This window comes from Somniosus microcephalus, chromosome 3 (genome assembly GCF_052327205.1).
Source record: "Somniosus microcephalus isolate GS21.2 chromosome 3, FLI_Smic_1.0, whole genome shotgun sequence".
Lineage (NCBI taxonomy): Eukaryota > Metazoa > Chordata > Chondrichthyes > Squaliformes > Somniosidae > Somniosus > Somniosus microcephalus.
Genome location: NC_140989.1, coordinates 351919445 through 351934503, shown reverse-complemented (window position 1 = coordinate 351934503; position 15059 = coordinate 351919445). Strand labels below are relative to the sequence as shown.

General features: G+C 46.3%; 1 protein-coding gene across 8 annotated transcripts in view; it reads right to left on the bottom strand.

The window, feature by feature from the left end:
- The window catches only part of LOC147122349 (kynurenine--oxoglutarate transaminase 3-like), an 88024-nt gene that overhangs the window by 54972 nt on the left and 17993 nt on the right, over positions 1-15059 (bottom strand). For all 8 annotated transcript variants that reach the window (XM_085983403.1, XM_085983401.1, XM_085983404.1 and 5 more), the window contains 3 exons: positions 8498-8556; positions 5945-6095; positions 1432-1581 (listed from right to left, as the gene is read on the bottom strand). In XM_085983403.1, the coding sequence (XP_085839529.1) occupies positions 1432-1581; positions 5945-6095; positions 8498-8556 (360 nt within the window). The remainder of the gene's footprint in view (positions 1-1431; positions 1582-5944; positions 6096-8497; positions 8557-15059) is intronic.

The window sequence follows — 15059 nt, the reverse complement described above, 5'->3', positions numbered from 1 at the left end:
TCCTCAAAAAAACAAACCTTGACCCCTCCGTCCTTGCAAACTACCGCCCCATCTCCAACCTCCCTTTCCTCTCCAAAGTCCTTGAACGTGTTTTCATCTCCCAATTCCATGCCCATCTTTCCCACAACTCCATGTTTGAATCCCTCCAATCAGGTTTCCGCCACAGTACCGAAACAGCTCTCATCATAATCACAAATGACATCCTTTGTGACTGTGACAAAGGCAAACTATCCTTCCTCGTCCTTCTCGACTTGTGACATGGTTGACCACTCCATCCTTCTCCAACGCCTCTCCACTGTCGTCCAGCTGGGTGGGACTGCACTCGCCTGGTTCCATTCTTATCAATCTAATCGTAACCAGATAATCACCTGCAACAGCTTCGCTTCCCTCTCACACCATAGATCCCCCAAGAATCTATCCTTGCCCCCCTCCTATTTCTCATCTACATGTTGCCCCTTGGTGACATCATCCGAAAACACAGCATCAGTTTCCATATGTACGCTGACGACACCCAGCTCTACCTCACCACCACCTCTCTCGACCCTTCCACTTTCTCTAAATTGTCAGACTGCTTGTCCGACATCCAGTTCTGGATGAGCAGAAATTTTCTCCAATTAAATATTGGGAAGACCAAGGCCATTGTTTTCGGTTCCTGCCATAAACTCTGTTCCCTAGCCACTGACTCCATCCCTCTCCCGAATATCTGTCTGAGGCTGAAACAGACTGTTTGCAACCTTGGTGTCATATTTGACCCTGAAATGAGCTTCTGACCAGATAGCCACAGCATAACTAAGACCGCTTACTTCCACCTCCGTAACATCGTCCGTCTCCAAGTCCCGTTCACCCATCACCCCTGTGCTTGCTGACCTACATTGGCTCCCGATTAAGCAACGCTTCGATTTCAAAATTCTCATCCTTGTTTTCAAATCCCTCCATGGCCTCGCTCCTCCCTATCTCTGTAATCTCCATCAGCCCCACAACCCTGAGATATCTGCGCTCCTCTAATTCTGCCCTCTTGAGCATCCCTGATTTTAATCGCTCCACCATTGGTGGCCGTTTCTTCAGCGGTCTAGGCCCTAAGCTCTGGAATTCCCTGCCTAAACCTGTCCACCTCGCTACCTCTCTTTCCTCCTTTAAGACGCTCCTTAAAACCTACCTCTTTGACCAAGCATTGGGTCACCTGCCCTAATTTCTCCTTATGTGGCTCGGTGTCAAATTTTTGTCTGATTACACTCCTGTGAAGCACCTTGGGATGTTTTTACTACATTAAAGGTGCTATATAAATACAAGTTGTTGTTGCTGTTGTCGTCATAGGGCTCAGTCACTCACTGGACAAACTCAGAGCGATTGAGAGAACTGCACCACTGTAACCTTTTTATATTAATTGGCACATATTCACACACAAAAAAAATATATTTATCTGCTTTTTACCTCATCTCCCTTGTCCACAAGTCCTTGTATAGAGTTAGAGAGAGAACCATACCCTCCAACGGTTACCACAATCTCTTTATTCGGATCAATGGAACGTCCGCATACACTTCCATACAGTTCAGCAAGTGCCGCAACTAATGGAGGGTGACCCTTGTGTGAAAAGACAAAATATAGTAACAAATGAGCAGTACCAAAACCCTATTCATTCAGCATCATGTATATTCTGCAAAGGAAGCTTTATTGTTGGATAGTTACTGTTGACTAGTTAGGATTTGGATTCCTAGAGTAGGAAGTGGACTGGTTGGGCTGAATGGCCGGTTTCTGTGCTGAATATCCCATATAATCCTATGAGTTTCTGGGGTCAGGGCAGGGTCAGGCAATTTTAATAAATCAGGCGGGAACCAGGGCAATGGGTACTTCCAGGGCAATGGGCCCACCAACTTGATCCAACTAATTGGATCTGTAAGCAATTATCTTACTGGACCAAAACCCCTTTTCTTAAAAAAAACCCCACACATTTGGAAAAATGGCCCAATGGCACAAACACCTGACTAGTAAATGTGAAACTTTAAAAAAACCCAGAATTAAATAATTTTTAAATGGGTTAATTAACAAGGAACTGTCTTAAGGAGAGATCTAAGCACAATTGCCTGAAAATCCAGGGTCCAATTCCATCACACACCTGTGACAGAGACGGAATTGCGATACGCCGGCTGACTGGAAGACTGATCCAACCCGAGATTTACAAGGATGATACCAGAAATGCGAGGGTATACCTATCAGGAAAGGATGAACAGGCTGGGTCTCTTTTCTCTTGAAAAGAGAAAGCTGAGGTGTGGCCTAATAGAGGTCTTTAAAATTATGAAATGTTTTGATAGAGTAGATACAGAGAGAGTGTTTCCACTTGTGGGGAAGAGTATAACTAGAGGCCATCAGTATACGATAGTCACCAAGAAATCCAATAGGGAATTCAGAAGAAACTTCTATACCCAGAGAGTGGAACTCGCTACCACAGGGAGTGGTTGAAGTGAATAATATAGATGCATTTAAGGGGAGGCTAGACAAACATATGAGGGAGAAGGGAATAGAGGGTTATGCTGATAGAGTTAGATGAGGAAAGACGGGAGGAGGCTCGAGTGGAGCATAAACGCCGGCATGGACTGGTTGGGCCGAATGGCCTGTTTCTGTACTGAATATCCATTGTAATCCTATGAGTTTCTGGGGTCAGGGCAGGGTCAGGCAATTTTAATAAATCAGGCGAGAACCAGTACTGGTATATCTTGGCCGTCTGTTCGAGGGGGAGAGGGAAACAAAATTTGGTGCTGGAAAGGCACTGAACTCAGACCACTTTAAATACAGCGGCATTGGTGAGACTGCATCAGAGGTCCAATTGAAATTTGGCAGCCTTTAATCTTTTGGAGTGTTCCAGGTCATGACCCCGACACGAAACACCTCTGTGGGTCCCACTTCCGCCTCTCTACTGTACTGGATGCCTCTACTGTACTGGATGCCTCTATCCTATCAGTGCCCAGTACAATCAGAGCAGAGGAGGAGGTGGGAACAGTGGGAAATGCCTTCCCTCCGTCCCTGTCTCCTCCTTTAATGCCAGGCCGCCAAGGGGTGAATGGAACCTCCGCCCGCCCCAACCCGACCCGACCCCAATGGGATTTCCCGCTCGACTAGCTTCGTGGGCAGAAACCTGGGGTTGCCAGGCCCTGCACCATTTCTGGGTTCCAACAGTCACCATCATCCAAACTTCTGCCTCGTGTACCCTGCTGGCCCCAAGGAAATTATGACACAGAGAGAAAAAATTGCAAAAGCAAACCAAGGAACCAAGTATCTGCTGGAAGGAGGGTGAGAAACGTGACGAGTGGAGGACAAGTATCAAAAATGAAGTACGGCACACCTATAAATTGAGTATTCTTTCATTGTCCTACACATACCAAGGCTAATTTTCCTAAATTACACCTCCTCATAAAAAGGAGGAAAAGGTGTCCTTGTGGGATCCAAGGCAGAGCTAGCAGTCCTGCATCAACCTGCACATCTTTCTTTGTAGCCAAAGACAGGTAGTTGTAGAGGAGCTAATGGAACACACTATAAACAAACCTATATAGGAGATACTATGTGGTGGCCTTTAATTTTATCATTCTGAATCTCTTGCTGTCAATTAATCGCAATGTAGGGTAAAATCCACTAATGGACAATCCTTTAATTGGCGACAGCTTCACTTCCAATCTATACAACAAGGCCAAGCGACTTTCTGACCCTTTTAGCTGCAGCTATATTTCAATAAGAGCAGAAGTGGCTGGAGTGAGGCCGCACAGCAGGTGCCTCAAGGTGTTGTGCGAGATAGTACCAGGATGGAGAATTGAAATTGGTTCATGCAAGAAATGTCCATTCTCAGCCATTCCACTGGGGGAGGTGCTAATCGCAGTACAAGGGTTTTGCCACAAGGATGGAAATGATACAAGGCATCCAATCAGGGTGAATAGGTAGGGGCGGAGGGGGAAGCGAGGTGAGAAGCTGAAACAATAGAGAGTGCCCCAATATCAACTTGTTAAAACCTACACATCATGCTAGGTTGGCCTTCGTAGCGAGAGGATTCGAGTACAGGAACAAGGAAGTCTTGCTGCAGTTGAACAGGGCCTTGGTGAGACCACACCTTGAGTATTGTGTGCAGTTTTGGTCGCCCTATTTGAGGAAGGATGTTCTTGCCATGGAAGGAGTGCAGCGAAGATTCACCAGGCTGATACCTGGGATGGCAGGAATGACGCATGAGGAGAGATTGAGTCGATTGGGCTTATACTCACTGGAGTTTAAAAAAATGAGAGGGGATCGCATTGAAACTTATAAAATTCTAACAGGACTAGACAGACTAGATGCATGAAGGATGTTCCTGATGGCCGGGGAGTCCAGAACCAGGGGTCACAGTCTAAGGATAAGGGGTAAGCCATTTAGGACAGAGAGAGGAGGAATTTCTTCACCCAGAGAGTGGTGAACCTGTGGAATTCTCTACCACAGAAGGCAGTTGAGGCCAATTCATTAAATATATTCAAGAAGGAGTTGGATATATTTCTTAAGGCTAAAGGGATCAAGGGATATGGAGAGAAAGCAGGGACAGGATACTGAATTTGGATGATCAGCCATGATCTCATTGAATGGCGGAGCAGGCTCGAGGGGCCGAATGGCCTACTCCTGCTCCTATCTTCTATGTTTCTATGCAGAGTAGGGCTTTTTTTTTAAATGTGGAAACCCATGATCATGTTTAAGAGTCTCCAAACTGAGCCACTGAGAATTCCACACAAGAGTTTCTGTTTGAAGGTCCCCCAAGTCCAAAGACCTTAGGCAGAGGTTGGAGACCCCCCCCCACCGCAAGTAATTGCAGCCACGGTCTAAGTTGTAAAGTACTGTAACCTACACAACAGATTCAGGTCTAGCACCAAATCTACTGGTTAAAGAGCTGATTGGATCTTCAAGATATGCTTCTGAATGTGGCATTCCCAATGTAAGTACCCTATGAAAAGGGAAACAGAACGCTGATGTAGCTGCAGAGGCCGTCCTGAAAGATCTGAGCCCATCATATAGAAGGTTCGACCCCTCATTTAGGGCAAATACGCAAAACTGTGGAACTATGTGTCAACCTAGATAAATTCTTAACAGGACTAGTGTCCTTTGCTTTTCCACACGTACGCTGCCCTCGGCCATGATACTGGCAGAACAATTAAGTTATAGTTTCATAAAATTCTGTTGAAAACAGAATAGAGCAGAAAGCAGACCAGATACCTCTATTTACTGTATTGATTACATTAAAATGTTGAGAGAGATATAGTGGTAATTCAGAGGGCCAGACTAATAGTCCAGAGAACGCAAATTCAGAGCCCACCGTGGCAGCTTGTTGTAAAAACCCAACTGGTTCACTTGTGTCCTTTGAAGAAGAAGAATGACCTACATTTATATAGCGCCTTGCACAACCACCGGACGTCTCAAAGCACTTTACAGCCAATGAAGTACTTTTGGAGTGTAGTCACTATAATGTGGGAAACGCGGCAGCCAATTTGTACACAGCAAGCTCCCACAAACAGCAATGTGATAATGACCAGCTAATCTATTTTTGTTATGTTGATTGAGGGATAGATGTTGGCCAGGACGCCGGGGATAACCCCCCTGCTCTTCTTCGAAATAGTGCCGTGGGATCTTTTGCGTCCACCTGAGAGAGCAGACGGGGCCTCGGTTTAACGTCTCATCCAAAAGACATTAGGGAAGGAAACCTGCTGTTCTTTCCTGGCCTGGCCTATATGTGACCAGCTCCACACTAAGCCAGTCAACTCTTAATTGACCGATGAGGTAGCCGACTAAGAATTCAGGGCAACAAATGCCGGCCTTACCACAACCTCATCTCGCATGAATGAATAACAATAACAACTTTCCAAACATACTAAGCATCATTGCAGTCCTCAACACTGTAGGTTTGAAACCAACTTAGGTACAGTAAAGAGTCATGAGAAGAACTTACAAATCCTCTTGTATACTGGTTCAGCATGAAATTTTCGCCTGCTGCAGCATCAGCCAAGGCTTCTCTTACATGAGCTGGAGGAGGCAGGTCTGGGAAGCCCTGACCGAGATTGATCACCCCCGGCTCAGCAGCCAGTTTGGAAAATTCAACCCTACAAAAAACAGGGCACACTTTAATAAATAAAGTGGTGGAAATACATAACAGATCTGTGAAGAGAACGTCAGGTTAAATAGCGTTTCGGATGCGAATCCTGCATCGGACCCGAAATAAGTGGACGGAAAAAGCGAGGGGACTGCGTCGGATTTTCCTCCAGGCACTCAGTACCGGTCGTAAAAGAAGGAAATCTGCCCTATAACCGGGGATTGACACCATTTTAGATAGCAAGGTAAATGGATTTTTTTGATCAGTCTCTATGTGTAGTCCTAAGGCTCCATAGTATGTACCTCTGTGGCTCACATAGACACAAGCCTTGGAAACCCTGGTACAGATTATATGGAAACTATTCCACCCTTTTAATATTGGTTTTTGTGCAAAAGGCACCTTAGTGCAATCAGAGTTTAATTTCAATATTCTAATTACACACATCATACTGCTTCCAAAACTTTGCTTAAGCGATAGTATGGCACAGAAGACATTTTTTTTTGCAATAAATCAGATTTTTAAAACATCTGAATTTCAATCATAAATACAAAAAAGAGAATTTAAGCTGCAACTGCAATGACTGTAGTATAATCTAGAAATGTCAATGCCAATTGTGGCTTCTGTATCCATTTCAATGCGGCAAGCATTTTAAAAAGCTGAGGGAAGGCAAAGAAAATTGGGTGAAATTAAACGAGGCAACATTGCACAGTATGATTTCATCCTCAAGCTTTAAAGAAATATATATCGAAATGGCAGAGAGGCAGCACAAAACATTGGACTTGCAGTGTGTACCACACAGAGCCTCGGGCAGGTTGAGTTTACAGGTTGGCCAAGCAACCAGAGAGACCTGCACAGCAGAGGTTAGGGCAACTCCCCACAGGAACATGGAGACTACGGGCAGTCACCCTGGGCCCGCCCTCATTCACCTCCCTCATGGCCAGGTAAAGAACAGCACACTTGCCTTCTGCGGCAGGGAACGATGATTTTTATACAGAGACTTAAAAGAGGCGTGGTGGAAAATGTTGTTAAAAATGGATTGAAAAGAATGAGTAATTTCTGCATTTTAAGATCTGAACTTAGTAATAGAATTAAAACGTGTGATTCTTATAACCGTGACTGTTGCTCACTCGCTATTTCAATTGGAACTAACACCCAGCTATTACCCGATGTGAGTTTAGTGAGTGAGCAGCAGTCATGGTTATAAGAATCACACGTTTTAATTCTATTGCTAAGTCTATCAGTTAAAAGCACGGTATCCAGTTGCCGGAAAGAAATTTGATCAGGAACGCCATAATTCTGGGACTCCAACAAGGTTCCGACTGTAAATATCAAAGTCCTTCCCCATAAGACTAAAGTATGTTTGTTGGGATAGAAACATAGAAGATAGGAGCAGGAGTAGGCCATTTGGCCTTTCGAGCCTGCTCCGCCATTCAATGAGATCATGGCCGATCATCCAAACTCAGTACCCTGTCCCTGCCTTCTCCCCATATCCCTTGATCCCTTTAGCCTTAAGAAATATATCCAACTCCTTTTTGAATATATTTAATGAACTGGCCTCCACCACCCTCTGTGGCAGAGAATTCCACAGGTTCACCACTCTCTGGGTGAAGAAATTCCTCCTCATTTCAGGCCTAAATGGCCTACCCCTTATCCTTAGACTATGACCCCTGGTTCTGAACTCCCTGGCCATCAGAAACATCCTTCCTGCATCTAGTCTGTCCAGGCCTGACAGAATTTTATAGGTTTCGATGAGATCCCCTCTCAATCTTCTAAACTCCAGTGAGTATAAGCCCAATCGACACAATCTCTCCTCATACGTTCATTCCAATTGCTGCAAGATCTTTACATGAACAAGATTCTATAGGAAGGTCCCGTTAGAATGGTCCAATGATGACTTTAAAAAGTACAGCAATTACCTGGTGCCACCTTGTAAACAGGGTGCATAACAAGTTCCGCTATAACTCGCTGGGGTCTGGGATCCTCAATGTTCTTCTTACCGGAAGGAAGAGGACCGGGATGAGGAACAAGCACTGACTCCCCTTGTTTGTAGTTAAAGACAAGAAAGTAGCTGAGGCAAATAGCAGAGATGCATTAAAGGACAAAGCTAGATAAGCACATGAGGGAGAAAGGAATAGAAGGATGGGGTTAGATGAAGTACGGTGGGAGGAGGCCCGTGTGGAACATAAACACCAGCACGGACCTGCTGGGTTGCTGTTTCTGTACTGTGCATTCTATGTGAATCTATGTAGACACACCCAACTAGACTACAATCCAAACAGCATTTACAAGAATCCTAAAACTCGTTAAGTCTGCGTTCACTCAGCTAGGAGCCTGATGAAGACGACACTTGCCAACAGTCTTAAAAATAAAAATGCAGGCTTGCACTTAGAAAGTTTCAATGTTCCTACTTACCACACATTCTGATCCAGGCCTTCAATTCTTTTTGCATTTCTGTGCTTGAATAAAGTCATCTACAAGTTGAAACAAGCAAAATTATTTCAATTCATTTTTTATATAAAAGCACAGGTCTTTATAAAATAACGTTACGCTCAATCAACGAACACGCAAGAAAAGGTTCCAAGGTATGCATTTTTAAAAGGTTGCAGGAACTTCTGGTTTACAAAGCAGCATTTCCATCAGGTGAAAAGAGCAAGTGCTCAGAATGTCAAATATAGCTCTGCTTTTAAAACTGGTGTCTAATTTGAATAACCCCCCCCCCCCCCCCGCCCCCCGACCCTGTGCACACATATATATATATATACACATAAATTGCCTTTTTACACACAGGGAATTTTGTTTCAAATCCATAACATTGCTGTTCTACCAACAACACTGACAAAAAGAAGCTTGTGTTTAGATTAGTGAAACACTGACGCTGTGTTTTCGGATGATGTCGCCAAGGGGCAGCATGTAGATCAAACACATCAGTCTCTTTCAGTAACCGGATAGATATTCTGCAAGTTGTCCATAGATTTCTCTCTTCTTCGTTCCGTGGTAAACTTCTTTCACCAAAATCCAGCGAATATCTTACACATTTTTTGTTTACTGTTTTACTGTCATTTCCTTGTACTTCTGCTTCAGCTAACCTTCGAACCTCTAAAGCAGGGGTAGTCAGAGCTTGTAAAGCTGAAAAGAAAACTGTATACTGACAAATAGCCACGTTTTGTCAGCTCATTGATATTCCCACTGTAACTAAACACATCATCCAAGTAATTTTGAAGTGTAGCCCCCTCATGTGGCTTTTGACATGCTTTGTTTCCAACTATTTACTTGTACCCGCTCATGCCCGTCTCATTTCTCCACTGTCTGATTTCCTCTTCTCTCATTCCCTCTCTCCCCTTGCATCACTCTGTCTCTCACACTCACTCGCTCATTCCTCTTTTGTCTTTCACTCCCTCCTCAATTCCTTATTTAATTCTCCTGCTATTTCTTGAGCTTAAATTTATGGAGGGTGGAAGATGGGATGTTGGCTGGGAGACCAGTGAAATAAACAACTACTTGTATTTATATAGCGCCTTTAACGTAGTGAAACGGCCCAAGGCGCTTCACAGGAGTATTACAAGGCAAAAATTTGACACCGAGCCACATAATGAGAAATGAGTACAGGTGACCAAAAGCTTGGTCAAAGAGGTAGGTTTTAAGGAGTGTCTTAAAAGGAAGAAAGAGAGCTGGCGAGGCAGAAAGGTTTAGGGAGGGAATTCAAGAGCTGAGGGACGAGACGGTTGAAGGCACGGCTGCCAATGGTTGAGCGATTATAATCAGGGATGCTCAAGAGGGCAGAATTAGAGGAGCGCAGATATCTCGGTGGGGGGTTGGGGGGGGTTGTGGGGCTGGAGAAGATTACGGAGATAGGGAGGGGCGAGGCCATGGAGGGATTTGAAAATAAGGATGATAATTTTGAAATTGAGGCGTTGCTTAACCGGGAGCCAATGTAGGTCAGCGAGCACAGGGGTGATGGGAGTTAGGAGGGTGGAAGATAGGAGGCTGGCCAGGAGTGCGTTGGAATAGTCAAGTCTAGAGATAACAAAGTCATGGATGAGGGTTTCAGCAGCGGATGAGCTGAGGCAGAGGTGGAGACGGACGATGTTAGAGGGGGAAATAGGCGGTCTTAGTTATGCTGCGAATATGTTGTCGGAAGCTCATTTCAGGGTCAAATATGACACCAAGGTTGCAAACAGTGTGGTTCAGCCGCAGACAGATGTTAGGGAGAGGGATGGAGTCACTGACTAGGGAACAGAGTTTATGGCAGGAACTGAAAACAATGGCTTCGGTCTTCCCAATATTTAATTGGAGAAAATTTCTGCTCGTCCAGAACTGGATGTCGGACAAGCAGTCAGACAAGTTAGAGACCGTGGAGGGGTTGAGAGAAGTGGTAGTGAGGTAGAGCTGGGTGTTGTCAATGTACATGTGGAAACTGGCGCGGTGTTTTCGAATGATGTCGCCAAGGGGCAGCTTGTAGATGAGAAATAGGAGGAGGCCAAGGATAGATCCTTGGGGGGCACCAGAGGTAATGATGCGGGAGCGGGAAGTGAAGCCGTTGCAGGTGATTCTCTGGCTACGGTTAGATAGATAAGAATGGAACCAGGCGAGTGCAGTCCCACCCAGTTGGACAACGGTGGAGAGGCGATGGAGAAGGATGGAGTGGTCAACCGTGTCAAAGGCTGCAGACAAGTCAAGAAGGACGAGGAGGGATAGTTTACCTTTGTCACAGTCTCAAAAGGATGTCATTTGTGTAACTTTGATGAAAGCCATTTCAGTACTGTGGTGGGGTTGGGGGGGGGGGGGGGGGGTGGGTTAACCTGATTAAAGGTATTCAAACATGGAGTTGCGGGAAGGATGGGCACAGATTTGGGAGGCGACAACACGTTCAAGGACTTGAGGGGAAAGGGAGGTTGGAGATGGGGCAATAGTTTGCAAGGACAGAGGGGGTCAAGGGTTGTTTTTTTTTTTTTTTTTTTTTTGAGGGGTGATGACGGCAGATTTGAGGGAGAGGGGGACAGTACCTGGGGAGAGAGAACCGTTAACAATGTCAGCTAACATGGGAGCCAGAAAAGGAAGTTGGGTGGTCAGCAGTTTGGTGGGAATAGGGTCGAAGGAACAGGAAGTGGGTCTCATGGGCAAGATGAGCGCGGAGAGGTCACGAGGGGAGATCGGAGAGAAACTGGAGAAAGATGTGAGTTCAGGGCTAGGGCAGGGGGGAACCTTCGAGGAAGTTTGGCCCAGTGGGCTAGGGGATGGAAGGGAAGTGGCAGAGGCAGCTGAACGGATGGTCTGAAACTTAGAGACAAAGAAGTCCATGAGCTCCTCACACTTTTTGTCGGAGGTGAGGGTGAAGGAGACAGGGGGGAGGAGTTTAAGAAGACAGTTAGCAGTGGAGAATAGAAGCCAGGGTTTATCTTTGCATTCTGGAATAGTGAGCAAATTTGGCAGACAAGAGCAAGACCCGATAATGCTTTATGTGGTCCAACCAGATCTAGTGGCTGGACCTGGCTAAACCAGTTGTCCGCCATATCCATTGAAGTCTGCGTCCCTTGTAATTAAGGGAGCTAAGATGAAGGCCGTACCGGGGGAACGGCCAGGGTGAGAGAGATGAATTGTTTTAATAGGGACTAGGGCAGCAAAGGTGGTGGTGAGTGTGTGATTGAGCAGATCGGTTGCTGCAGAAATGTTGTGGTGAATGGAGGGTCAAAGGCTTGACGGTTGGGATTTCATAAATACAGTTGTAAGAGAGTTGGGAAGAGAGTTTTTTCTAGGGGCGGGCACAGAAGGATGTAGGGTTGTCGGGGGGGTTGGGAGGGGGGGGGGGAAGGGGGATGTGGGCGAGAGCGATACGAGGCAGTGGTCAGAGATGGCCTTATCTGCGATTGACACGATGGGAGTAGCGAGGCCACGAGAGATGGTAAAGTCGAGGGGGTGGCCGTGAATATGGGTTGGGGAGTTTACATGGAGGGAGAGATTAAGGGAGGATAGGAGGCTAGTGAACTCAGAGGAGAGAGAACATGATGAATTGAGATGGAGGTTGAAATCACCAAGGATGAGAAATCGCTCGGTGCAGAGGTTGAGGAAGGAGAGCAGTGAAGATATCTCGGTGTTAAAATTTTTTGTGGTGCTTGGGTGGGTGGTAGAAAACGAGAATTTTAAATGAGGGGCGAGAGGGGTGGAATAAGGGGAGATGCTCAAAGGAGGAGCAAGTGCCAGAGGAGTAGGGGGACAGACCAAGGTGTGATTTGGTGATGAGAGCCACACCGCCACCCCGGCGGTCTGAGCTGGGCAAGTGGTGGAAGGTACAGCCAGGTGGGGAGGCTTCATTTAAGGGTAAGGTGTCATCTCCCCTCAACCAAGTTTCTGTCAGGGCCATGGCGTCGATGCGATCATCCACGATAAGCTCATGGATGGCAAGGGCCTTGTTCGCAAGTGAATGGACATTCTGGTGGGAGATGTGGAGAGGATCGGTGATGGCTGCCCCACTGCCAGCATCCACAGGGTCAGCACTGGGAGGGGTGAGTTGGATGGGGAGGAGATTGGCAAGATTTGCCCCCAGTGGGCGCGCTGGGCAGGAAGGTCGGCAAGAGAGTAGGATGGGAGAGTTGGGGTTGCTGCTCGTAAGGAGGCAGCGACGAGAGCCTCGATGGGCCCTGTGTAGGATGCCAAGAGAGGCACAGAGGGAAGCTGTAGGCTCATCTAAGAGGGACGGCGGCAGGAGAGTAGGAAAGTCGAAGAGCGAGGAGGGATTGGGGTAGTGATTTGGGAGGGCAGAGTATCAGAGAGAGGAGAGATGAAGGGCGGCATGACGACAGGAGAGAGCAGTCAGGGAGGGATAGGGTAAAGGAAAAGGGGGAGAAAAAATTGCGACCGAAATGAACGGCTCGGGTCCGGAGCGGCAGCCAAAGTGTGCATGCGAATGGACACGGGGAATAACTCAGGTTGCATAGGCCTGGTTATGTAATAATTAATGGAATACATATTTTCTGGAGACAACAGTAGGGAGACAAGGGTCAAAGTCAGAGGACCCAAGGAGGGATGAGGCCGACGTAAGCAGGATGGAGCCGGCACGGATATTTGAAGGGTAGAGAGTTTGAGAGTGGAGGTAGTTTCTGTAGGAATGAGAGTCGGTAGCGGTGCGGAAAGGCGATGGCAAAATTGACGCAAGTTGGAAGTCACCGTTGATCAAAGCGGCGGAAAAAAAGTAAAACCACAAGCCAGCGACCAGCAAAGCTGAAAACCAGTAGAAGGAGTCACCGGACAGCAAGTGAAACAGCAGCTGCGAGCTAGAAGCCAGCAGAGCTGAAAAACCAGTAGAACCAGTTCAGCAGAGACACAGTCACAATTTAAAAGCTATTTTAAAATAATGCTTTTTTTTTTACCAACAGAGATCGAGACACAGTAAGTAGCACGGAGTCCAGTTCGACAGAGTACTGCATCTACAGAGTACAAAACTCGGAATTTGGTGAGTGAGGGGAGTGGTGCTGCTCTGGTATTTAAAAAAAACAAGGAATGGTCCGAGAGAGGGAGCGTGAGACAGCGATACATGACAGCTGAGGTCTAGAGACGTTAATTCAAATTAATAGTTTAAACAAGATACTAATTAGCTTCTGAAAGAGGGAATAGACATTTTTTAAGATCATGAATGGGCAGCTGATAACCCGTTGCTTGCAATTCCTGCTCCATGTGGGAACTTCAGGACACTTCATGTGTCTTGGGGGACCATAGAAGATAGGAGCAGGAGTAGGCCATTCGGCCCCTCGAGCCTGCTCTGCCATTTAATGAGATCATGGCTGATCATCCAAATTCAGTACCCTGTCTCTGCCTTCTCCCCATATCCCTTGATCACTTTAGCCTTAAGAAATATATCTAACTCCTTCTTGAATATATTTAATGAATTGGCCTCAACTACCTTCTGTGGTAGAGAATTCCACAGGTTCACCACTCTCTGGGTGAAGAAATTCCTCCTCATTTCTGTCCTAAATGGCTTACCCCTTATCCTTAGACTGTGACCCCTGGTTCTGGACTTGCCCACCATCGGGAACATCCTTCCTGCATCTAGTCTGTCTAGTCCTGTCAGAATTTTATAAGTTTCAATGAGATCCCCTCATTCTTCTAAACTCCAGCGAATACAAGCCCAATCGACCCAATCTCTCCTCATACGTCATTCCTGCCATCCCAGGTATCAGTCTGGTGAATCTTCGCTGCACTCCCTCCATGGCAAGAACATCCTTCCTCAGATAAGGCGACCAAAACTGCACACAATACTCAAGGTGTGGTCTCACCAAGGCCCTGTGCAACTGCAGCAAGACATCCTTGCTCCTGTACTCGAATCGTCTCGCTATGAAAGCCAACATACCATTTGCCTTCTTAACCGCCTGCTGCACCTGCATGCTTACCTTCAGCGGCTGGTGCACAAGGACACCCAGATCTCATTGCACTTCCCCTTCTCCCAATCTTTTGCCGTTCAGATAATAATCTGTCTTCCTGTTTTTGCCACCAAAGTGGATAACCTCGCATTTATCCACATTATACTGCATCTGCCATGCATCTGCCCAATCACCCAACCTGTCCAAATCATACTGGAGTTTCTCGGCATCCTCCTCACAGCACACACGCCCACCCAGCTTTGTGTCATCTGCAAACTTGGAGATATTACATCTAGTTCCCTCGTCTAGATCATTAATATATATTGTGAATAGCTGGGGTCCTAGCACCGATCCCTGCGGTACCCCACTAGTCACTGCCTGCCACTCGGAGAAAGACCCGTTTATTCCAACTCTTTGCTTCCTGCCTGCCAACCAGTTCTCTATCCAAGTCAGTACCTTACCCCCAATCCCATGTGCCTTAACTTTACACGCTAATCTCTTATGTGGGACCTTATCGAAAGCCTTCTGAAAGTCCAAATACACCACATCCACTGGTTCTCCCTTATCTATTTTACCAGTTACATCCTCAAAAAATTCCAGTAGATTAGTCAAGCATGATTTAC